This window comes from Sebastes umbrosus, chromosome 11 (assembly GCF_015220745.1).
Source record: "Sebastes umbrosus isolate fSebUmb1 chromosome 11, fSebUmb1.pri, whole genome shotgun sequence".
NCBI lineage: Eukaryota > Metazoa > Chordata > Actinopteri > Perciformes > Sebastidae > Sebastes > Sebastes umbrosus.
The window spans coordinates 15399789-15426081 of NC_051279.1; the positions used below are offsets into that span (position 1 = coordinate 15399789).

General features: G+C 39.6%; 2 protein-coding genes and 1 long non-coding RNA gene across 8 annotated transcripts in view; 1 reads left to right on the plus strand and 2 right to left on the minus strand.

Annotated features, from left to right (window-relative positions):
- setdb1b (SET domain bifurcated histone lysine methyltransferase 1b) overlaps positions 1-2658 on the minus strand; it is a 17272-nt gene extending 14614 nt beyond the window's left edge. For all 3 annotated transcript variants that reach the window (XM_037783761.1, XM_037783760.1, XM_037783759.1), the window contains exons 1-2: positions 2498-2658; positions 214-417 (exon numbers count right to left, since the gene is read on the minus strand). In XM_037783761.1, coding sequence (XP_037639689.1) covers positions 214-417; positions 2498-2514 — 221 coding nt within the window. In that variant the 5' untranslated portion in view covers positions 2515-2658. The remainder of the gene's footprint in view (positions 1-213; positions 418-2497) is intronic.
- LOC119496483 lies at positions 2236-6110 on the plus strand. Its single transcript, XR_005208725.1, has 2 exons — positions 2236-2463; positions 5534-6110. It is a non-coding gene; the product is annotated as an uncharacterized LOC119496483 (long non-coding RNA).
- Positions 5921-25364, minus strand: arnt (aryl hydrocarbon receptor nuclear translocator). 4 transcript variants are annotated; one of them, XM_037783770.1, is made up of 20 exons: positions 25231-25364; positions 21463-21556; positions 21259-21306; positions 21098-21145; positions 20017-20230; positions 18441-18654; positions 18191-18293; positions 18026-18091; positions 17789-17874; positions 17571-17647; positions 16798-16932; positions 16599-16673; positions 15295-15446; positions 14917-15039; positions 14353-14434; positions 12004-12191; positions 9575-9764; positions 8395-8569; positions 7917-8053; positions 5921-7818 (listed from the first exon to the last, which is right to left on the minus strand). In XM_037783770.1, exons 1-20 carry the CDS (start codon positions 25265-25267, stop codon positions 7735-7737), a joined length of 2328 nt encoding a protein of 775 aa, XP_037639698.1. In that variant the 5' UTR covers positions 25268-25364; the 3' UTR covers positions 5921-7734. The 4 variants fall into 4 exon arrangements, with proteins under 4 accessions (XP_037639698.1, XP_037639697.1, XP_037639701.1 ...); XM_037783769.1 differs by having other exon boundaries at positions 8395-8572; XM_037783773.1 differs by lacking the exon at positions 14917-15039.
- Positions 25365-26293: the final 929 nt, after the last annotated feature.

The window sequence follows — 26293 nt, forward strand, 5'->3', positions numbered from 1 at the left end:
ATAAAGTTTCTTCATCAATGTACGAAATTCTCTGTTTCCACTACAATCACAGCCCATTCAAGTTTTTTCTTTTAGTGTCATAGCAATGCTTGGCCTTGAATGCTTTGTTTCATCTTCAAAAAACTTTATCCGGCTTTGACACATATAGACTAAAACACAGGACAGGACAGGAGGAAATAAACAGACTTTGGGAAAAGGTTCATGTCTACTTACTTGTTGGCATCGGTGAGAAGCATGTCCGCCTTCGCCCCCTCTTCTTCTTTCTGCTCTACCCATTCCTTGAGCTCGGTCAGCTGAGCCTTTTTCTTCTGCACGATCTCGCTCTTCTCCACGACATCGTCAATCCACTTCTTCAGCTCATCCAGAGAAATGCCCAGCTCTTCCTCCAGAGTTGAGTCCCAGCCATCCACCTCCATTCTGAGAAGAAATAAACAGGAACAGGACATGAAAACACCATTTTAAATACCTACACATGGCAAACATTTAGGTCTCGCTAATAAATTACTAATTGCACAGCAAATTGTTGTTTAAAAAGTACTACTGTATTACTCTACCATTACTTTTACTGCCAATATTTGGTTATTTGCACAGATGACATTTTTAGGATGTTTTGACTTTTTCAGTACCGATACCGATAGCGATACCTGGACTTTGGGTATCGGCTGAATTGCTGAATTGTTATTTATTATTAAAATAATAAATCGTACACTAACAACTTGACAAAAAAATCTTCAAAATTTACAGGTATTACAATTCAGACGTAAACCTTTTTAATACAGTAACAAATTGGTCAAAATTTAAACAGGAATTAAAATTCCAGCACATGACGTATGTAGTATATAAACATAGAATTTAATTTAATAGATCGGCCCCATTGTAACCAATATCCGATCCAGCTATTTGAGTCAGTATCCACCAGATATCCGATCCAGCTATTTGAGTCAGTATCGGCCAGATATCCGATCCGGTATCTGGTGCATCACTAGTTTGGATGTTGTTGTTGCTACCAGCATGTCACTTTGCAGTCAAATTAGCAACAGAATAAAGGAATGACATTTATTTATTTGATCACCTTATGTTAAGCATGTCCTCATACTCTTAAAGCATTAAATCAATTATTTGATTTTTTTTTACACATTTAAAGAGTTTGATCTGATACACAACACTGAAAGACAAGTCATTGTTTTGGACACCAGTATGATTATTTAGCATACCCTTCCATCCACATTAGATAGATAGATAGATAGATAGATAGATAGATAGATAGATAGATAGATAGATAGATAGTAACTTTATTGATCCCAAGGGAAATTCAAGTTTCCAGCATCACAGTTCCATAGTGCAAAACATGTTAGTAAAAAGGCAGTAAAAAAAAGTTAGTAGTACAAAGTACAAAAAAATATACCAGATATAAAAATACAAGGAGATGAAGAAACTGTTAAAACTGAATATAGTGCAGGGTAACAGCTGTGATACACGACTATTAAAAAAGTGAATATAGTGCAGACGAGACTGTTAAAAATGAGTATAGTGCAGGGTAACTGCAGTAGCTTAGTCTATGAAAGTGCACTGTGTATTATTATCTGTCCTGCAGACCGGTTAATACTGCCTCTTACATAATGATGATGACTGTTTCCAAACATATTACTCAACCCTAGTTGTTGTAATGCTGCTTATAATGTCTGACAAATGCTTGCTGATATCTGTCAGTGTATATCAATTCCAAGAATAAACATTACTGCATCCCTGATCATAAGGTGCATTATCATCTAAGGCGGAGGCACTGCCTCACTACTACAGCATCAATGCGTGCAATGCAGATCATCTCCTGTGTTGTTGAGCTGCAGTTAAAAACAGGGTGACACATGTTTACAGATCACTGCTCCATCTGTTTCAGCCTAGCTTTCACTATGTGGATGCTGCCTTTGTTTACACATAGACACACACAGGGGGCTGATGCTAACTAACGCTGCTGTCTCAAAGCAAAACACACCATTCAGTAAGAGTTGGTGTTAATGTGGCACATGGCAATTACATGCATGCATTAAAAAAATAACAATTAGCAAATGTAAATGCAATCTTGAAGCAGCTGCAGAGTCTGAATGGAGAGTCGCCTGCAGACGTTAACGGTTACCGGTTAGCACTAGAGACAGTTGGAAAGCCGTTAAATGACCGTTAGCTGTATAACTTCCGATTTAAATAATCAATAACATTTGACTGCTAATATAACCAACCATAATTTCAATAGCGCATTAATGAGACACATTACGTCCAAATAGAGCAGCTAAAAGACAACAAACTGAAGCTTGATACAAGTGAGAGTTAGCCTAGCTCGTTAGCTTAGCTCGTTAGCTTAGCATTAGCATGGAGATAACCTCCTCTCTTGACTGACTGACTGCAAGAGTCTGTCTGGAAAACAAACAAGCATCGAGTCCTCTGGAGCCTTCAGAGACACATCAGACGGTGAGGTTACTGTAGAGAGGCTCTCTTCACTCACCCCTCGCTGCTCTCCATCCTGTCTGCTCCACAATATATGAGCTTAGCTTAGCTAGCTAATGCTACCGGCTAGCTGAAATAAAGGAATGTAGCTTTGTATCCCAGCGTAGCAGAGGTGGGCGGTGTTTGTTGAGTTCGGTGAAAAGATGAAAGCTCCGCCCACACGGGTTAACCAGGTGTAGAAACAAGTTTTTTTAATTTTTTAATTTTTTTTTATTTATTTATTTATTTATTTATTTACCATATTTCATTTTATTTTATGTTGTTATGAGGAAAAGGAAGAAGAAGGAAAAATAAAATATATATATATATTTTAGAGAATGTTTGAGAATGTTTGTTTGCGTTTTTGCTTATCTCAACGTGGCTGCCGGGTCACAAACTTTCTCATTTTACAGCTAAACAGTACACTACAAGATGTTTCTGAAAACATTTGAGGAGAGAAATAGGCATTACAGTATTAGAATAATGATTCATATTTGATCAGCACGGCCTAGTTTGACGTTTGATCGGAGTTTGCGAGTGATTGACAGCTGCTCAGAGTCTGCAGGCTCCAGCTCGGCTCTGATTGGTTGTTTTCTTCCGGTCTGTGAAATCTTACAGATGCCATTAGGAGCACCGGAGGACACAGAGACAATGTTTTTTTTTCAGATTACCTGTCTCATGCACTACGGTCAGGATATAGTATCCGTTTTATGAAAAAACATTTTGAATCATATTTGCTCTATTTCTACTCACTGCAGCTTTAACTAGCAACTTATTGCTAGTTAAAGCCACTTCAGTAAACTCACACCACTTTGTGAAATCCCATATAACTGAGGGGGACTGAGGAAACAAAGTGTTTCAGGCAGTTCTATGACTCTTACTTTTTGCATTATTACGGTCCAGTAGTTTTAATTACTATTAATCAGTAATCACTAATTTCTATTCACTTTGAGGACCACTTAAGGGTGCACTTGAATAATCTCTCCTGGTTCTTTCTTGGCTCTGCTTATTATTATGAAACTGCCTCCATTGAAAGACCCACCACTGATGAATTACCAACACATGCGTGGATTATTTAATTTGTTCAAAAACAAGCAACTTTCATGAATGTTTGTGCAAAACCTCCAAAACATTGTGTGACAGAATTTGGGGCAAAGAGCTGAACATCTGTTTTGTATTATATTTCCATCATTGAGAACTTTGAAGCATCTGTGCTATATTAGTGTGGAAGGGAAGACATTTGTCTCTGTCTTTATCGAGCAGCTTTTCACAATGTACATTCTGGTATAATGAATAAATCACACTTACTCTGTTGGAGCCAGCCTTTCTGTTCTCTGTAGTTTTAGTCAACAGTTTGGCTCTTTGCATGATACTGGGTGAATCGTGCTGGTTGCCTCTTTGTTCTACTGTATTCTGATTTTCAATATATAAATGTTTCAATCTATGGATATGCAGGCATTTATGTTTATCATATCATTAAATTTACGTGGTTAAAAGATTTAATTATGTCTAGACCATACAGCACACATAGTAAACAGTAATTTTAAATACATGTATTTACATTTCAATGAGTTTCAACAACATAATCTCTCTTTGAGTTTTCCAACTGTGTTTTTATATTCATATTTTTAAACCATGAATACCTTGTGTTATTCACAAGCATATACAACACAAAATATTAAGTATATTTTGTAGTTTACATTGTATACTTACATTATTTGTAGTTGTTGGATGCTGCTGGTAGACAACTTTTTTGTACAAAATTTTGATAGAAACTATATCATAAAAGAAGCCTCAAAATATTCTTTGGCTTTTGGCAATTCAACTTTTTGCTATCCCATTTGAGGAGTTTGAATATAATGTGTAGGTCCATCACTCCTCTGATTGTGCTTCCTGGTACGCCATGACGGAGATATTACTGTAAGGGTCGAGCACCATATGACAGCAGCGCACTATGGTCACCAACAAGAAGAAGCAGAGCAGGAAGAAGAAGAAGAAGGCAAAACCAAGGTCCACATCCACGTCCAACCTGGACACGGGGTCGACTGGAGGGTCCATGTTGACAAATTCAACCCCCCAAGAAAAATAAAAGTATCGATTCCTCGGTTCCTCTCGATAGTTTACTCCATCAAATTAGTTCTACGAATTCAAAAATATAAAAATCTTTATCTGAATGGGCTCTAGTGATGCCCACATATAACCCATCGAGCTGCTGCAGTTCCTATCGGAGAAACCAACTCTTATTCTGTTTTGTCTGAATTCAACAATCCAATTCCTCTGTGTCTTGGTCTGTTTTTTTTTTCTCCCAACATTGACACCTTATGTCGTCCTCCCAAAGACGAGACACACAGAGCCACATTTGGCACCCGTGTCCTCCATGAATAGGTAATAAGGAGTTTGGTAACGATCAGGCCGTTCCTGAGATTAGAACACCCATCACGCATCTCTCTGGTATCTTCAGGAGAGGAGACCTTTACAGGAGATGACACCTTAACAGGAGTCACTGGATCCCTGGTCAGTACAAGGCCTGGACACATGACAACACGACAGAAACATGTGGCCGTACACGAGTTTTAAAGCATAATAAAGCAAGTGTTTGCAGATTACGATGCTCTGTCTATACTGAACCAATCAGTTCACCCTACACATGCAAGCATTTCATGGCCTGTAAATATTGGAAAAATAAGAGTAGCCTATAGAGTGGTCAAGATGCAGAAAGGAACACGAAAAGGTTGAGGAAGAGAAAGAGGATATGACGCCTTTAGTGGCAATCCACTTGAGAGGGGTTGAAACTGATCCTGACCAAAAAATGCAGATTGCTTGTATTCTGATGCCTCTACAGAGACGCACACAAGTTAAGAGTAAAGTGACTCTATGCAAATACCAGTGGATCTGAGTGAAAAGAAAACTGTGAGAAGAGCGTAGGTGTTGAGATGATATCGGCAGAACAAGATTTACAGCACAAGACATCACTCAAGTGCAACCCAAACAGGGCGATACAGTAAACCTATCTTCAACCAGTACCAGCATTAATGCCATCCGTTTTCACCCCCAGGCTGTGAAAGAGAGGAGGGAAAGACGAAGGCGGAAACTGATCCCAGGAGACACCCACAGATCTCTTGAATCTTTGCCGATATACAGAATGAGGAAAGAAAACAGATACAGTCCAATCAAACCAAAGTTGTCTTTTGTTTCTTCATCAGTTAAGAACTTAAAACTGTTTCAAGAAAGTGAATACACGCACGGGTGTAACTGAAAACAGCCATGACTCTTGCATGAGTGTGATCAGTGGAGTGCACGGCTAAAACAGCTATCGTGAACAAGACTGGAAATATATATGACTTTGATTAAGGATTAAATGATGCTGTGTGTTTGGACTAACCCTGCTGTGACCTTCTGTACCACAGCTGAAAAGAAGCATTCAAAACACAGTCCAGCTTCCTCACTTTCAACAATTTAATACAAAAACCAAACATTTCTTTCTCTCGTTTAGCATTTCATATACAGCATATTTATATATTTGTGTTTCTATGAGTGATAAAAGCTCACATCATTGGAAAAGAAAACCTGGATACAGAGCAAACAATAACAACACCAACATACCATCCGCTTGAAGATGAAAACGGGACAATTATCAACATGGGCTTACATACAATTACATAATTTGTTATAAGTATGCGAGTGTTTCATACAGACAATTGAAGACTGTAATGAAAAGGGTCAAATTTAAAAACTAATTCCACTTGTTAAAAATCTAATCATTTTAGAAGCATTATCTTTCATCTCACAACATTGTTCTATAATACAAATTTACCCCAAAAATGATTGTATAACACAGGTGGTTGGTGGCAAAATGTTTGACACAAATGAGGAGAACATCTTTTAGAGCATTTTCATTTGTAAATCATATTGTTTTTAGCAGTTTGTTCCATTTTAATCCTGGATACCCTGATCAAACCATTAATTAAATATCAGAATTTATCAGAATATGGCAATGGAAAGGTCAAGAGATCAAAAAATACTTGGGAAACATTTCAATTAAATCAAACATTACTACCACATATCTCCATTTTAAAATAACATTAATCAAGGAACGACAAATAAAGAATGGCTTTAAAAGTACACAATTCCTGCTTGTTAATTATTGCTGTGTGATTTCTTTTCTTTAGATTTTTTACAAAAGGAGTACAAAAGCCCATACTTGGTACAGAGTAATGCAAGGGCAACAGAGAGAAGAATATGAAGCAAGTCAGAAACCCTACGACTGTCTTACAGCTGATAAAGATACTGTACGCATCCATTTGACATACATACACACATGCATACTGTATATATGTTTTATGTAGGCAAAGAAATATAGATTGTATATGTTTCCAGCGGGCACCGAGACAAACAGCGTGTAGTCACTGTAACACTGTCTGTTTGTTGAAGGACATCATTCAATTAAGGAAAAACCTCACGTTCCTTAAGAGGATTAACAAAATAATTAACTTTATAGGTGAAGCCACCAATGTACATAGAAAACTGTACTCAGTATAAATCTACACATTGTAGAAGCGCTCCATGAAAGCGGTGCTGGCATGCAGAGGATTTAAAACCGTGAGTGACGTTAGCACAGACAGTGGTGGTTTGCGTGCAACAACACAAAAAAATGACCAAAGTCGTATATCCCTGCAAATTCCTGAGAGTTTAAATCAACGATTGGAGTGATTAGTCGACACGCTAAAAAGGGTAAAACAGCAAAATACACTCTTCATCAATGCCTGAGAAAAACTAGGAACATATTAGAATAAAAGGCCGTTGTGTGTCTGTGTGCTTACTTCCTGTTTATGTTTACCAGAGTGGAAGAGAGTGTTTTTGTGCCTCCTATTCAAGTGTGGTTGGGTGATTGTGCGCTTTTTTTTATATATTTATATTTATATATATCACATATCTACAACATAGGTTGTTGAGCTTTGGGCAGTGCTAGCTAGAGAATTCTCTTACAATGGCTGGAGTATTGTTAAATTAATTATCTTTTAGTCAGTAGCAAATCCTTGATTTTCCTCCCCTTTATATCTGCAGTCAGACACATCCCTCCATCTTTAACTGGCTTGTGGCAGTGCAATTTAAGCCATGCAAAGCAAAGGGAAGAGTGCTACTCCCAGGAACAGGAAGAAAAGAGGAGCAGAGGAGCTATAAGAGCTATATGATATTAGAAAGAGTGAGGGCAAAAACACTCAACAAGACAAAAGGGGTAGAAGAGTATCGACTGGGTCACTGGTCGAACGAAGGGTAGATGGGAATCTCAAAGTCGTCGCCGTTGAAGTTGGGAGGCTGGTCCAGCATAGACAACACATCCTGAATCAGATTAAAGAGACAAAGAGATTATTTTAAGTGACAGAGAGAGAGAGAGGGAAAAAAGTGCTGGAGAGAGAGATTAGGCTTGTTTCACTCACAGGAAACATGTCTTGCTGGTTGCCCTGAGCATGAGGATGATGCTCTGCATTATTCTGTGAGTGCTGCTGGCCTTGCCACTGAGGCCACACCGCCTCCGCTGCTCGAGAGGGGAACTGCGCCCCGGACTGAGAGCCATCTGGGATGAAGTACAGAGGGGTGAGAGGATGCACCGGTATAACACAGAGACACAGATTCACACACACATATATATATATATATATATATATATATATATATATATATATATATATATATATATATATATATATATATATACACATATACAGTCAGAGCAGGCTCAGGTCCAGGGAATGGCTCGTGTGCCACAGGCCTGTTTTTATATATGTATGTGTGTTTATATATATATATATATATATATATATATATATATATATATAGACACACACACACACACACACACACACACACACACACACACACACACACACACACACAGTATATATGCACACAACCTACCATAACCGTTGGTGTTGAGGCTGGCACGTGCATTAATGGGCGGGTAGTTTGCATTGTTGGTTTGGGTGGGAGCAGCACCTGTAGGCATCTGTCCAAAAGAGTTGGAAGAGCCACCGCCAAATCCTCCCATGGGAGTAAACTGTGGAGACATTGTCTTTGCAGCCTGGGGAGCCACCTGCTGGTTAGAAATAGGAAGAAAGACTCCATTTATTGACTAGATGGGTGAGGTTGACGTAACATAAGTGATGTGTGATTAAAAACTGGTATACACCTACATAAACCTATCATTATTACGGGTGGGATAAAAATCAATTCACCTATGTATCGTGATTTTTTGGGGGGGTTTCACACATTACCAGGAAAAGCAGAGCTAGACATCATGGCTAAAGCTGCATGCTAACGCAGTCATGGACAGGAAACTTTTATCATATAGCTGTAACGTGCGGTCAAGCCAGCTGCCACTCGCATCTCCGTGGTCATATTGGCAGACGCTACAACTGTAGAGCACCCATATACTGACATTTATGGTAGATACAGTCAAACGGAGCTGACCATGGATGTATAAAGAGACCGCGACAGACTTTGAAATATACACGTGTGACTACGTCCAGTTTTCAAAATAAGGTGTTAACAAAGAGAACTGTATATACAAAATACATTATGAAAATAAGATTGATTGGATAACATTCACCAGAGGTATAAAACATTACATGTCCCTCATAAATTAAAAAGAAAATACCACTAATTTGTGAGGGTAATGTCTTTATTCTTTAATTTTTAGCTTGCTGGAATTTGTTTTTAGAAATAATGCCTGACATTGACTGATATATTTCACTTCACGACATTTCTCATATTTTAATGTATTAATTTAGATATTTTTCAAAGTAAAAGTCCCTAGAAGTGTATGATTCAACTTTATCTCATGGTTTAGTGTTAAAAAAGTTAACAGAAATCGCAATAAATCATAATATAGAATCACAATATTTGTAGAATCGCAATAAAAATTGCATTACCTATAGAATCGGCACCAAAGAATCATGATAGTATCAAATCGAGAGATAGGTGTAACTTCCCAACCCTAATCATTATATAAAGAATAATTTGTGAATGAAGACTGACTAAAACCGTACCACCAAAGGCAAAACAAAGTCAAATAATGAATCTTGTTGTACTGGCTTACCTGGTTATTAAATTGTGGTCTAACTGCAGCTGCAGCTCCAGGCCATCCTCCTGCTGGTCCTCCGTGAAGGGAGCTGCCGGTGCTGGAAGGGGGAACTGACTGCGGGACTCCATTCTGACGAGACATCTGAGCCAGCATCTGCCCTGCTGAGTGGGCGGGCTGTGCCATCTGTGGAGCCATGTTGACTGGCCTGCAGACAAAGTGAAGGGAGTGAGAGCTGTGGTACCTGGCTGTCATTTACTGGGAGAAGATAATATCATTAAAGAGGACCTATTATGCTTATTTTCAGGTTCATTCTTGTATTTTGGGTTTCTGCTAGAACATGTTTATATGCTTTAATGTTCAAAAAACGCTTTACTTTTCTCATACTGGCTCTTTTCACCCTCTGTCTGAAATGCTCTGTTTGAACATAATGTGTTACTTGGTGACATCACCACATTACGGAAGAAAATGCAGGACAAGCGAGGCATTTTCAGGCAGTTCAAGAGCAGTGTTTCTGTTGGGGAGAGTAACTCCCTTTGGCGTGGACTTTGGGCTTTGTAACTTTGCAGACATTTTACATGCACAAAAAACTATATAACACATTAAAGGAAAAGGAAAAAGCACAAAACCATAATAAGACCTCTTTAAAAAATGATCCCTGCATCATAGATGTTAGAAACTCTGTTGAAATAACCCTGGAAATCACTTCTTATGCAAAAAACAAAACAAAAACGGTGAATTCAGGATTAGTATCAAATAAAGAAACAGAGTATATACTTGAACTATATAATAACTGCTTTCAGGAATACATTCTGAAGGGACCGTCATCTTTGTCAAGCAGCATCTGTACCCACTTAACAGACATGTGGGAAGCCTTTATTCTCCTAAACCCTTCATGTGGGCTACAGTATGTGGCAGACTCGCATTGGGGAGAACTGGAGTTTTCCCAGGGACTGTTGATGCACACAAACCAATATCATACAAGGAAGTTCCCCAGCTAGCTCTGCTCTGATAAGCAAAACCTCACGACATGCAAACCAGTTACATAAACGTGTCAGTTCATCCAACCGCACTACAGCGAGGAGTCGCTGTGGCTGTTCCAACAATTTACAGTAGATAACAATCCCATTATCTTCAGATCTCAACTCAAGCACATTGCTAACTGTGGTTAGTAAATTCACTGTTATCTCAAGTTAACGCAGTTTATTTTCGGTGTTATTGGGCAAAAATCCCGTTCAATAATCTTTCAGCATATTGTAATTCAAGTGGTAACCCTGGGTAGGTAGTTTTCTGGAAAAGGAAAAAAACATGCTCTCCCCTCTCTGTCCTAATTTTATAGTAATTGTATTTACTTTTTAACTTGGGTCTTGAAATATTTTGTATATAACTTTATTTATCCAATTTTAAAGCTTTTAATTGCATGTTTTTTTTTGTATAAATTGTTTTAAAGCTGTATGATTGTTTTACCCTTTGTATGAAGCACCTTGAGAGTTTGCTGTATTTTAAAGTGCTATATAAACTTAATTAATTATTATTATTATTATTATTAATAATAATATTAATAATAATAATAATAATAATAATAATAATAATAAGCCCTTCCAATGAGACAAGCATATGCAAACGCTTCATACATTAACATTATATAGCGGCAATTCTATGACAACTACCCTGCTGTTTCTTTGTAAACTTGTGGGCCTGTAAAGCCCATTGACATGACAGACTGTGACAGCAAGCTGCAATATTGGCAAAGCGTTTCAGAAATGGAGAGAAATCGTTGCTAGTAGTTCAGACTTCTGCTAACCGTAGCCGTGAGCTGGCCGCAGCTGAGCCTGTGGCTACGGTTAGCAGAAGTCTACACTATTAACAACGTTTTCTTTCGAACTCTGAAACGCTTCGCTGATATTGTCACTTTCTTTTTGATAAGTTCGTCTTTCTTTTTTGGGTTGCTTTGCCGTGTAGGCAGTTGTTGCCAATGCTGGAATAGCAACTTTTTCTGCAGGATATTCCGTCGTTGAAAAAGGTTTTCACTATCTGAAGGGACGTACACATGCATCTGCATTTGTAGAACAGCTAATAGGAACGCTCTCTCTCTGATATGACCTTTGATTAGATTTGTTAAAGCCTGAAAACAGAGCCATGAGGAGGTGCAGAAGTCTAGTTTTCTCTCAGACCACTTGAATTACAATATGCTGAAAGGTTATTATGGAATTTTTGTTCAATGATGCCAAAAATAAACTACCTACCCCAGCTTTAATAATATAACCTAATTAAGTCAGATCTCAAGATAACAGGATAAGATCTACAGGTATGCTCCTGGTTTCTGTGTCGGGGTATTAACTGTCTGAAAGAGTGTCAAGAAATTGATAAGATGAAGTATAGCCTCCAGGATCTGGTGTACGTGTAAACACATGCACAGACGTGCATACACACAGAAGACGTCCTACCTGTATGCATCATTGGAACGACCAGCAGCGAAGTTATTGGCTGGAGGGTAGATCTGTGTGTTGGGAGCGGAGGTGGAGGCCATGCCCTTGGTCTGATCTGGGCCTTGGAAAAGGGAGGGGTAGAGCTCTGGCTTCTCAAGGCTCTTGCTGTGGTCCGGCCCTGCCGCCGTCACTGCCTGCACTGGCATCTGAGGACCACCAAAAATAATCAGTCAGGGATCACACTCAAAAAAAGCTTTTAAAGTGGTGAAAAACTGACCTGACTCCAATCTTGACATTCATCATCTCGGCCAAAAAGTTAAATTGCTTGAAATCAATAATCCTTAACGCTACAGTACACCTGAATTTGTAGTGTTTACCTGAGGATGTCAAGACTGTCAAATATGGGCACCCCACCCAAATGCCTGTATTGTTTCTGCAATTGATTTAATGACATTCACAGCAGATGGAGGAGGCTGCAATCATGGTAGGAGGAGACACAACTCCCAAGCTCTATTTAGTTGTTTGTAGCCTAAAACCACATATTTGTCTTTACAACCTGTACAATATAACACCCTCTATCCTTACAGAGTAGACAGAAGCAGCAGTCGTAAAATTAGGACGACATAACACTGGGTAAATACTGAGTACTGACATAAAGTAAATAATAAGTGCTCTGCCGTCGGCAATCGGTTTCAGTTGAACATCCTGTTGCTAGTAGCAACCGCTACTGGCACAGAGCCGTGGCGGTTTAACTGACATTTTGTTACCTCCACCATTTTGTCGGATCAATGCCCAAGCAAATATTGACAAGCATCTTTATTTATTCCCTCAAATGCCCTTGTTGTACTGTCATCTGTAAGGACTGTAGCTATTATGTGACTGTTGTTTGTCATGTGAGATATTAGTGAGCACAAAGGTGTGAGATAGAGAAAGAGACAGATGCATTTTGTAACATATAACTGCAATAGCAAGAAAGAGTGACTAAAATAGTTAAATATCTGTCTGCTGAAGACTCAAACTCTATGAGTATGATCTACTATCAATCCTCTCACAGCGCTGTCCCACACAATCCACATCTTGCTTGGTCTTCATATAACTATGAGATGCCCACGTGTGGCCTGAAACCTAGAATGGACGTTGACGTCAGGCAAGCCAAGGTACTACTGTGAGCGTAGGCCAAAAGTGGATCACATGTTTGCTCCAACATTGAGTGATTTAAAAAAAAAAAACACAGGTCATGTTTAAAACTGATATTCATCAAACCACACTGAAATATTTATAAAACCTTTTGTTTATTATTTTTCCAAAATCTTTCGGGATTTTTTGTTTTTCCAAACCTTTTCCAAGCCTGTAAAACAGTTTCCATATTCCTTAACTTTTTCATAACCGTATGATCCGTGTGTGTGTTGTTCAAAGGCTAGCTGACTGCATAGGTGTGCACCTACATGAATAGTGGAGGTAAAAGAGGAGTTTAAAGGAACAGTGTGTAACATTTCGAGGGATCTATTAGCAGAAATGTAATACAATATTCATAACTATGTTTTCATTAGTGTATAATCAACTGAAACTAAGAAGCGTTGTGTTTTCGTTAGCTTAGAATGAGCCCTTCATATCTACATAGGGAGCGGGTCCTCTTCACAGAGTCCGCCATGTTTCTACAGTAGCCCAGAACGGACAAACCAAACACTGGCTCTAGAGAGAGCCTTTCATGTTTTTTCGTTACCTGAAGGCCGCCGTAGTTCTCCATCACGCTTGTGAAACTGTGGTATCGTGAGCTGCAGAGTGTAAAACCGTGGTACCGCCAGCCGCCGTCTGACTTCCGTTGCTCCTAAAGTAGTGTTATTATGGTCAGGATGGCCTCTGAGAGGTGAACGGCGTTACTATGGTTTTGCACTGGCAGCTCATATTACCGCAGTCTTGGAAAGCGAGGAGTGAGCGGAGGGGTACTCAGTTGGTTGCAATCTGCAACCACACCACTAGATGCCCCCAAATCCTACACACTGTCCCTTTAATTCAAGATTGTGATCAAATGTGGCACTTTTAGTCATGAACCTGCAAACAAATCCAATTTAATTTTGTTTTGAATACTTCCAGGCTTAAAATTTCTTTAGATAATCAGGTACTAGAGGGAAGGTGTTAATTTAAGTATGAACAACAGGCAGTCAGTTGTGATAATGGATCTCTCCTAACATCCGGTTCTGTTTTCCTGCTGAGCAAATGATCAACATCCTGTCACTGTTTCCCTGAAAAAGCTCTGACCAGTAACTACTGCAAGGGACAAGGGACCCAAGAGAAACAGGGCGTAATCTTTGCTTCAATCAAACTGGACATGTACATTCATGTGTCCCCACACATGCATGGCCTAACCTGTGAGAGGGCGATTGGTCCTGCCTCGTACAGACCGTCTCTGGCTCCACCTCCCTCGGCCTGCTGCTGCTGCTGTAACTGCCTGAAAAGGGGAAACAGAGAGAGACAGAGAGAGAGAGAAAGAGAAGGAGAGATGGTCTAAAATAGCCTCATTTCCATTTCCATGCCCCTCCACTGTTGAGTGAGAAAGCTGAAACACCTGCTGACAGAATAGCACTCAACCCGCCACCGGTCACCATGGCAACATAAACGAGAAACGAGGAGAGAAGAGGAAGACAGTGACACGAAAGGTCTGTTATACAAATACAAACCGCTACCATGCTACACCACCTGTGTTAAAAGTCCATATTCACTACTGACTACTAGACATGCTTCTCATTAGACAACAGCACTATTTTTTCTATAACGCTACAGAGACAATGGAGAGAAGAATCACCCAGAGTGGGAAATGAAAACTAAAACAGAAGGACTGTAGTTTGCTAGAAACAGCAGTAGTCTCCAATGAAGAAGCAGCCCCTGTTCTCCCATGCAGGGGGAGGATAGTCAGGCCAGGCCTGGTCTCACCTGGCGGCCACCTGCCCAGGGCTGAGCATTACTGGAGGGCAGTTTGGGCTGCTCTGACCCAGGGAGGGGGGCAGCGAACCCCCTGGGGAGGAGATGGGAGTGAGGGGGTCCTGAGTCGAGTTTCTACCGCCCCACAATCAGAGATGGGTGCAGAGGAGAGGTGCAGGGAGAGAGTGATCAGTGTGTGTTATTTTAAAAGGGGTTGTGGTATGGGTGTAAGAGGAACTGGGGATTGAGGGTGGTAGGTGAGCATTCAGGCAGAGGGATCTTTCACAACAGTCACATTTCAAGACGTCAATGGTTTCATTATGTACTGTATCTGATTGTGTAATCGTGTTACATAATCACCGGTATTAGTAAAATTAGTGTGTGACTCACTTGACATTGACGTTGGTGCAGATGATATACTCAATCTCCTCTGAAAACGGGTTCTGGAAGGTGAAGGAGCTGGTTCTCATCCAGATCCATTCTCTCGATTTGGAGCGAAACCGAAACATCACAGACAGGACCTGGCCCTTCAACTTCACCACCTGTGGACACAAATCCAGCATGCCAAACATATAATAATCTGGTGTTTTCATAATCAATGAGCAGTATGTTTACTTGCACACAAGAAACAGAGTTGTAGGAAGATATCAGCTAACACAGATAATTGGACAACACCTTTACATCTCTTTGAGAGAGAGAGAGAGAGAGAGAGAGAGAGAGAGAGAGAGAGAGAGAGAGAGAGAGAGAGAGAGAGAGCAGTTTTCCTTACAGCACGAATATGTCTGAATTTTACCAATAGTTAATTTTTCTGCTGTGGTTGATTTAGATTTACAGAGGATACTTGGTCTGACTTTGAATTAATTTATTCTGAAAACAAGGTCGATACATGTAGTCATCTTTTCTTTCATTCTTTTAAAGCCCCCATCCGCTGTATTTTATCATTTCTATGATATTTCATATTTACTTGAGTCATTTCCTGACAATGTTGATTAGCCACACTGTTCGCCCAAATGTTTTTGACAAATAACTTAATTTTGTGCTCAAATTTTAAAAAAGATGGTTGTTGCTAAGACAGGAGTATGACGTATGACTATAGAAGCTGCAAGTCATACGTCATCTACCAAGGTTGCGCAGGTGCACCCATGCTTCGTAACGCTCTCTCTTTTACGGTCTCCTGCTGGAGATAAATTAATGGAAAGCAGCCGATACCGCATGGCGGTGTTGTGTCCGGCCAAAACTCCAAAACGATGCGCAACTGCATTTCAAACGGTGAACCTCGGCAACATGTCCGTCCTACGGTGCGCTATTGCCGGCGTACAGCTCCTCATGGCAACAGCAGACAGACAGCCGCCTCGCCAGAAGGAGACGGTAAAGGAGACAGCGAGTGAGAGAGAGTCGGTATGTTGTGCTAATCCTCGTCTTATTTGTCATAAACAGTAAATTCATCAAAATCAGTGTCATTTAGCTAGCTGTTTTCAAAGCTACTGTAGCTGGTTTCGTCTAAACTGGGTTGTAAAACGATGTAATCTGGTTGCCGTGGTAATGAATTACGTCTGACTATTAACCACACCCCCATTCTCTGTTTGAGAAAGAACATTAACTGAAAAACAGTGGCTGGAAGGGGGCTTTAAGTGCATGTTAACTTGTTGATGTGGGAGTACAAACAGTCCTCAAAAAGCTGCACACATTCCTACCTGTTGGAAGCTGTCTCTGAGTAGGCCCTGGTCTTCAGGGTGGGCGAGCTCGAGAATATTCTTCCCCAATAATTCCTGCAAACACACAGCAGATAATGAAACCACCATTAGCTAAGCAGACATTAACACCAACTTCTGGCACAAAGGTTGTTAGAGGATGCCGTCTGGCCATGACATTTCCACCAGCAGAGGGTCTTACCTGGGGCTGGTAGCCGACAGCGGCCATGCAGCGGTGGTCTACGAAGGTGAACGTGCCCTGGCAGTTATGGCGTGAGATGAACTCCACTGGAACACTGATACTGTTGATGTCTGTGTCACCTGGGCAACAAGTCACCTACAGGGAACAGACGAAAACCGATTATTAACATAAGCATTATACCCTAAAGGATGCAAACTACCACCATAATGTTTGATGGGTCAAAACAAGTCAGATACTTTAAAAGCCATACTGTGCATGAATCACATTTACTTATATTTGTATATGCTCAATTTCACCTGGTTACCTACAGTATGTATTTAGTGCTTACTCAAAAGTCAATGTTCTACAATCAACTGCTTACAGGCAAAAAAATATTTCAAAACACACTGCAACAGTGCAAACATCAGCCCTAATCCACTTCAGATAGGACTGTAGATTGTGACCATAAAATACTGCCTTGTGGTAGATATGCAATTTCAAAAGAATACATATCGCTTCCACCACCAGTAAAGGTGATTTTTTTCTTATATTGTTGATACAAGGGTCAAATATTACTTCACTTTGTTGGAGATGAATACAAATCTGCAGTTAAAATGTAAAGATCCATACCAAAGGTTACATTTCTACAATTACACAACTTTTATTCCTTGTATCAAATATATACTGCTCAATGATTAACTTATACGATTAGTTAGAAATGATTTTGTCATTGCTCAACTTGTTTCAGCGCAAAAGACACATGCATATCTCTACACACGTGGCCTCCATCATACCTGTAATCTCCCAATTGCAACCAGACAGTAGCGACTACCCTGAGTGTTGTCTGATTCATCTTCTGTTAATGATACTCCTAAAACACAAACATACAAAACATTTGTTAACATGGGCCACAAAGAATAACTCATGAAAAAGATTGGTTAAATTCAGAATCATTTACAGGTCCTAGCCATATTATGAAGCAAATTGAACCCTTGTAAAATGACTAGTTTACCTGAAGGGGGCCAGGACTTGATGTATCCTGTACAGTGGACCACTACATACTGGGGCTCCCCTTCCTTGGCTGTACCCAAACCGTTCCTGAGGTGAAGGAAGAAATGGTAAAATATACTGCAAAATCAATCAATTAGTATGCCAGAAATAAAATGGTGCTTATGTGCATCTTCTGCACAGTAATTCCAACTCAATGAAGAAAAAAGAAATTGCAAAAGAAAAACTTTTGTTTGGTCACCTGTTTCTATTCCTAAGGAAGTTCAGTCTGTTCATGGACAACGGTTCCACGGGACAAGAGCCACACCTGCAAATACACACAAGCCACCACATGGACAATTTATGCATCTAGGCACACATCAATATAAATAATGAACTGGATAATTAACTGTAGCGTGAGTCACACCTCATTCTGCAGATGAATGATCGACGGGCTCCCATACTCATTCTGGCTGACGACTGCTGGCCTTCCTTCTTCACTGTTCCCGTCTTCAAGTCCAACATCCTCCCTTTGAAGGTGAAAAAGAGACGGAATTGACTCAATCATGGGTGTAATGAAGCATTCAACATATTATATATTGACAAAGGAGACGCTTTAGGGATTCATTGTGATAACAAATCTACTACTGTCTGCATATTTAGTGTCTGCTTTGCACCTGTGTTGTTATTCTCGGCAGTAGAGAGCTGCTCTCTGAGCTTTTCTGTGTCATCTGGGTGGAGCTGATCATAAAGGGAGGAGCCGAGCCATTCAGATTGCGCTTGGTTGAGGACGGGTGTCAGGGAGTCAGAGACGTAAACAATGCGGCCAGTCTCACATGACACCACGAACAGGAAGCCGTCGGCTGCCTCCAGGATGAGGTGCTTCAGTTCCTATAGACAGATGGCAGATAAGACAGGCTAAGCAGTGCGGATGAGAAACCCATCATGTAGCATGAATCTAAAGACTCTGTGTTTTTCCATTTTTTGTGATTAAGATTAGAATACCCCTGTATTTAAATACCTCCAGCTGGTTATTCTGTATATTATGTCTTCTTTTAGCATTACGTGTAAATACACTCTGTACTATATACTATACCTGCACTGCACAATAATACCACTGTTTTGATGCTTTAACTGAAAAAGCAGTGTGAGCAAATGTTGTCAATTCAATTCAATTTATTTTTGTATAGCGTCAAATCACAACAGAAGTTATCTCAAGACGCTTTATATATAGAGCAGGTCTATGACCGTACACCATAGTTTAGAGACCCAACAGTATCTACCAAGCGCGCTGTGTCAAGCAGTGACGTATATTTACAGTCTCAATCTGTTGATGATCTTTTGTGTCTTATTTCACCATGAACTGTTAGAATAAATTCTTTAAGGGGTGGTGGAGCTAAACCATGCAGTAAACACACATTGGTCATAAACAACGAAATTTCAAAGCTCAGTAAGTTTAATTTTTCAATAATATTACAATAGTGGTACGAGTTTGTTTTGTTGTCCAGTGCTATAAGAGCTTGTTTAAAGCCTGGACTAGCATACTGCAAAATAAATCGATTTAACAGCGTGTTCGTCAGTAGTATGTAGTAGGCGGTTTCGAATACAGCCATTCTATATTTTGTTTTGTATATTATTCTGCACTGCTTTTTGCACTTCTGGTTAGATGCTAAACAGCATTTTGTTGTTCACTACCTGGTCCTTGTCATTGCGGTCTATACTGTCGACCTGGGGAGGGTGTATACAAACATGTGCTACCTCCATGACGGAGACACCAGTTGCTTCAGTTATTTACAGTCAATGCATAAAGTATTTTTTGAACAACATACAAATTGACCAAGGGCCTGGAGGAAAGGCTGGTGAAGAATGGTAAAAGAAATATCTTTGTTTATATCTTATGTTTTGGCTTTACAAATTTAGATTACACCGGCAACGTCAAAGATGGTCAGTAAAAATAGCAGCTGCCCTTCAGCTACCATTTGAGAAAACTTGCAGACTTAAAAAAGGTGCTACTTTCACTATTTCACTCTATTTCCATTGAGCAGAGAGAGGTTTCGTGTGAACAACATTGTGACTGTGAGACCTGTATAATAAAAGACTTTGTTGACTTCTACACAAGTAGTACTGCCTTGTCCAAACCTGTTGCCTTCAGCAAGTTCAAAGATTTCCCCACTGTGAATTCAATCCAAGTCGATTTAGTGGAATACATGTATATTTCACATCTCAATTTCTACATTTCTCAGCTGCACCTACCTGGTCAGTGAGAAAGGAAGGTTTGTACGACCCATCCGAGTTGGTATTGCCACTTCCTCTCAGGGACTTCATATGGGACACGGCCATTCGCAGGATGGTCAGTTTGTCTGGTTTCCGTGCTAGTGCACTGCAGGTGGGCACCATGTCTGACAACTCTGTGATGTAGGCGGTCATCTTGTTCCGCCTCCGCCTCTCAATCTCACTGTGGTTCTCCCTGAAGCGAGGAAACGAGGGAGGGAGGCAGAAGTGGAGTAGAGAGGAAGGATCGAGATGGGGGAAACAGACGGGCAGGTGGACAACATGGAGTAGAGTTTAGAGTTAATGCTGCAATGTAAGTATGCCAATCGGGAAGAAGAGGTGGGAATGAGAGCAGGTGAGAGAAATAATAGACGCAAAAAAACTATAAATCAATTATCTATAAAATGATAGTGAGAAGGCGAGAGAGTCTGGTCTTTCAAGCCCAGTTGATGTGACAAAAGAGAGTAAGTGCAGAAAGAGAAAGACCACTTGGATATCCTGAGAAGGGGGAGAGAAAAGAGACAGAGAGGATAGTTGCTCAAGAGGAAGGGATTACCAAAGTCCCTTAGTCACACACAGCGTAGCAGTTAGTGACACATAAAACAGTGGTCGGCTAAGAGAGAGACAACCAGCTGTCTTGGGCAAAGAAGCATAACATTCTGACAGGCACCAAAACAGACGCGCAGAGCAGTGAACTATACTGCTGATTTTGTGCTGTCAAAGTGACAATGTGCTGGGGTCCCAGCAGGACAGGATAGTATTCGATCAGCGCATTCAATATTGATATGGATACAAGTAGGAGAGAGAGCCTTCCACAGTGGTACAGGCCATACCTGGCTTGTTTTTCCTTATCCGCAAAACTCTGATCTTCTTCCAAAAACCTGGAAATGAAATCAACCCACTAAAACACAGGCCCAAAAAATCACTACCAAAATAAAATAAGTGTAAGAGTAAAAAAGAAAACGGAGAGGCAGAGCAACATGTGGGTAAGCGTTGTATAAATAATGTTGCTCACCTACACCCCCCTCCACACACATCTATTCCTCCCAATTTATACTCCTACCTTGCAAAGCGCTCTTTGTCATTGCCGCCTCCTGTTTCATCGTCACACCTGTGGAAAAGCAGAGAAAATATTGCTCATTATCGCAGCAGTCCAGACAATACCAAACACTTGTTATACCACCTCATCTTGATTTATGGCAGAACAAACTGAGACAAATGTACCTGAACAGCTTGTTTCCTTCATCGTCGTCGTCGTCGTCAAAATCTGGCCTGTGATAAAGAGAAGAGATGACACATCAGTAGTTTCACACACATATTATCACATGAATTTTGACCACAAGTGTCAAAACTAAAACAGTCAGCAAATACACACAACACGATACTGACATAATCAGCACAAAAGTCACCACTGCCACACAAACTTACGCAGCTCTTCTTTTGTTGGTCCCTTTTGGTACAACAGCCCCGCCACTTCCTTGGGTCCCACTTGCCCCCATACCCAGATTTGGGTCTGGTAAATCTATTAATAACACAGAGGCATAGAGAGACAAAATGTAGCAGGGATGTCTAAGTATACTCGGCCTATACTGACAAGTATACAGAAAAGTCTAAGTATTCTTGGCTCATACTGACAAGTATAAAGAAAAGTCCAAGTATACTTGGCTTAAAGGCCTACTTGTACTTAATCTTTTGATGGAGATACACTTAATAAAAGTATAATTAAGTATTCTTGCCTTATAGGTCTACAGAGAGGTATACTTGGCTTGTAGTTGTGCTGAGTAGCCTATTAAAGTGTGATGCATTCATGTGTAAGCAGCATTTCACTGTTGCAGTTGGTCAATGTGGAGCAGATTTTAACTACTTTATATGCTACTAAACTACAACATTGCTTCATATTTTATTATATTATCATATTTGTTTTGTGTCTACAATAGTATTTACTAGTAACTCCAGCTGTCAAATAATGCAGTGGAGTAAACAGGTAAATTTTTCTCGCTGAAATGTAGTCACTTCCTTGGGTCACTTGCCCCCATACCCAGATTTGGGTCTGGTAACTCTATTAATAACACAGAGGGCATAGAGAGACGGAAATGTAGCAGGGATGACAGGTGATTTCCTATTGAGCCTCAAGCACTCAAAAAGAAACCAAACCACTCAGTGGATCCCCATACAAAAAAAGCTAAATTAGCATTAACGCACACAACTGACATTGGTTTCATTTCACAAACTGTGTATTCAGCACTGAGTTACTTGAAGTCTATGTATGCTTTGCTCATAGTGACAAGTTTACAGAAAAGTCTAAGTATACATGGCTCATATTGACAAGTATACAGAAAAGTCTAAGTTTATTGGCTTATAGTGACAAGTATACAGAAAAGTCTAAATATTCTTGGCTCATATTGACAAGTATACAGAAAAATCTATGTATACTTGGCTTATAGTGACAAGTATACAGAAAGGTCTAAGCATACTTGGCTTATAGTGACAAATATACAGAAAAGCTCCACTTTGACTGTTCCTAAATCTTGATTGCAGAGAGCTAACTAAAATGTCAGAGTAGATGCAACAGTTGCTTTACTGTCCCCCCCCCCCCCCCGTTGTAGTAAGTATCTTTAAATATAGTAATACCACACTGTAATAAATACTCTATTACAATATTAAATCCTGCATTAAATAAAACTAAGTCTCATTAGAAAAGTATATAAGTGTATAAGCATTAAGTAGTATAGTAATAATAGTAGTAAAAGTAGTATTAAAGTATTAATTAATTTAGCTTACTTTACCTTTTCTATTTTACTTATCTTATTGTAGTTAAGAAGCAACCACGACACTAAGCTAATCAATCCTAGAGAGCCACATTAGCTTCACAACAAACAGAAACTGAACAGAGCTAGTCAAAACGCAGCTTGGTAGCTAACTTATAGATAGATAGACAGCTTTATTGATCCCCGTAGGCGATTGCCACCAAGTCAGACAAAAACAAACAAACAACAAAAACATAGTATTCACAATACACCAATAAATAAAAAACATCATAAGAAGCCCTTTGAGACATAATCAACAGCTGAGAGGTACCATGGATCTAGGCCATATCTAATATTTGGTTTCTCCCTTTTCCTACCTCATTTAAACAGAAAAGTCTTATTATGCTTGGCTTATACTGACAAGTATACAGTAATGTCTAAGTATACTTGGCTTATAGGCCTACTTATACTTAATATTTTGATAGAGATACGCTTAATAAAGGTATAATTAAGTATTCTTGCCTTATAGGTCTACAGAAAGGTATACTATCTTATATTTGGTTTCTCCCTTTTCCTACCTTATTTAAACAGAAAAGTCTAATTATGCTTGGCTTATAGTGACAAGTAAACAGAAAAGTCAAAATATTCTTGGCTTATACTGTGAAAGTATACAGAAAAGTCTTATTATACTTGGCTCATACTGACAAGTATACATAAAAGTCTAATTATACTTGGCTCATACTGACAAGTATACAGTAATGTCTAAGTAGACTTTGCTTATAGGCCTACTTGTACTTAATATTTTGATAGAGATACACTTAATAAAGGTATAATTAAGTATTCTTGCCTTATAGGTCTACAGAAAGGTATACTTGGCTCATACTGACAACTAAACAGAAAAGTCAAAATATTCTTGGCTTATACTGTGAAAGTATACAGAAAAGTCTTATTATACATGGCTTATACAGACAAGTATTCAGAAATGTCTAAGTATACTTGGCTTATACAGACAAGTATTCAGAAATGTCTAAGTATACTTGGCTTATACAGACAAGTATACAGAAAAGTCTAAGTATACTTGGCTTATAGTGACAAGTATACAGAAAGGTCTAAGTATACTTGGCTTATAGTGACAAGTATACAGAAAAGTTTAAGTATACTTGGCTTGTAGTGACAAGTATACAGAAAAGTCTAAGTATACTTGGTTTATACTGACAAGTATACAGAAAAGTCTAAGTATACTTGGCTTATACAGACAAGTATACAGAAAAGTCTAAGTATACTTGGCTTATACAGACAAGTATACAGAAAAGTCTAAATATACTTGGCTCATATTGACAAGTATACAGAAAAGTCTAAGTATACTTGGCTTATACAGACAAGTATACAGAAAAGTCTAAGTATACTTGGCTCATACTGACAAGTATAAAGAAAAGTCTAAATATACTTGGCTCATACTGACAAGTAAACAGAAAAGTCTAAGTATACTTGGCTCATATTGACAAGTATACAGAAAAGTCTAAATATACTTGGCTCATATTGACAAGTATACAGAAAAGTCTAAGAATACTTGGCTCATACTGACAAGTAAACAGAAAAGTCTAAGTATACTTGGCTCATACTGACAAGTATACAGAAAAGTCTAAATATACTTGGCTCATATTGACAAGTATACAGAAAAGTCTAAGTATACTTGGCTTATACAGACAAGTATACAGAAAAGTCTAAGTATACTTGGCTCATATTGACAAGTATACAGAAAAGTCTAAATATACTTGGCTCATATTGACAAGTATACAGAAAAGTCTAAGTATACTTGGCTTATACAGACAAGTATACAGAAAAGTCTAAGTATACTTGGCTCATACTGACAAGTAAACAGAAAAGTCTAAGTATACTTGGCTTATACTGTGAAAGTATACAGAAAAGTCTAATTTTACTTGGCTCATACAGACAAGTATACAGAAAAGTCAAAATATTCTTGGCTTATACAGACAAGTATACAGAAAAGCTCCACTTTGACTGTTCCTAAATCGTGATAGCAGATAGTAGAGAGCTAGTTAAGACAACCACGACACTAAGCTAATCAATCTTAGCTTCACAACAAACACAAACTGAACAGAGATATTCAAACCACAGCTTCATGGCTAACTTATATTAGGTTTCTCCCTTTCCTACCTCATTTAGACATGCAAAAACATCACAACAGAGCTGTTTTAAAAGCCAGATAGCAGCTAATGTAGCTGGCTAGCATGTAAGCAGAGTGAACACTTATGCAACAACCAGCTCTCCTTGCTGTGGCATTAGCTGCTAAGCTAACTTTAGCTCAGACTGTCACGCTATCTTTGGGAAAGAGTCCTCTTCAGCTGTCCGCGAGAACAAACCTCCATAGCAGACTAACAGATGCACATGTGAGTGAATAGTTGCTGTGAGTTTGATGTCACTTTACCTGTGTTTGAAGAGGACATATCCGTCTGGAATAACATAAACAAACAATCCTGTTTCTCTCCGTTTAAACCCTCTTTCTATTCAAGATGGCGCCTCGAGGCGAGCACAGCACAAGGACTGTAGAAGGAGGTTAGGACACGCGTCATCAGCGCGTCATAACGCCGGGGGGGTATTGCACATGCGCAGTAGAATCTGGTCTGCACTCAAGGCAAGGCAAGGCAGCTTTATTTGTAGAGCACATTTCAGCAACAGGGAATTTTAAAGTGCTTTATATAAACAGTCAAGAACATTGAGACAAAATGCAAAAGAACATTAAGACATAATTAAAACAGTTATAAAAACATTAAAGGGACTTTTTGTAACTTTCAGAATTGTTTGTTAACAGCGACACCTGTTGCAGTTAAGTCAACGAAAATCAGCATCGGGCTCGCGCTTGTGCTCGCTCTAAATAGACATGAACGAGCATCGCTCAAAACAGTGAGGCGACACATGTCAGCTAAAAACACAATATCACTCTATATTTCACCTGCTTGGCAGTAATGTTAGCTGACCAGACGAATGTCTCTCCATGAATCACTGCTGATCCTAGTGTTGGATAGGATCGGGTCGGTGCCGGGGCTGAAGCAGTAAGAGAAACGTTATCGTCTCCCGACGGGGAAACACCGGCACCCGGTCGGAGAAGATAACTTTTTTCGCTGCGGAGCCCCGTCACTTCACAAGACACGGGAAACCTCTGTTGGTCTGGAGGAGCTGCAGCAGTTATTTCTGCACAAACGTTCACTGTACATTCACCAGATATTCTCAGAGCTAAACTAACTCTTCTGCAGTGTGTAGTGAGCGCGCATGCACGTCTAGAGGTCGAGCGAGAACGCACGCGGTGTGTGAGTGAAGGCAAGCAGGCAAAGGAGCAGAGACTCCGGCCACACGCGGGCGCGCATATGCGGGCGCGCATGCGATCCCAACCCGGTAGATTTATACCTGTAAAAAGTTACAAACAGTCCCTTTAAAACTTCTTTGTATTGTTTACAACTTCCAGAACACTTGACATTTTATTCTTATTTTAT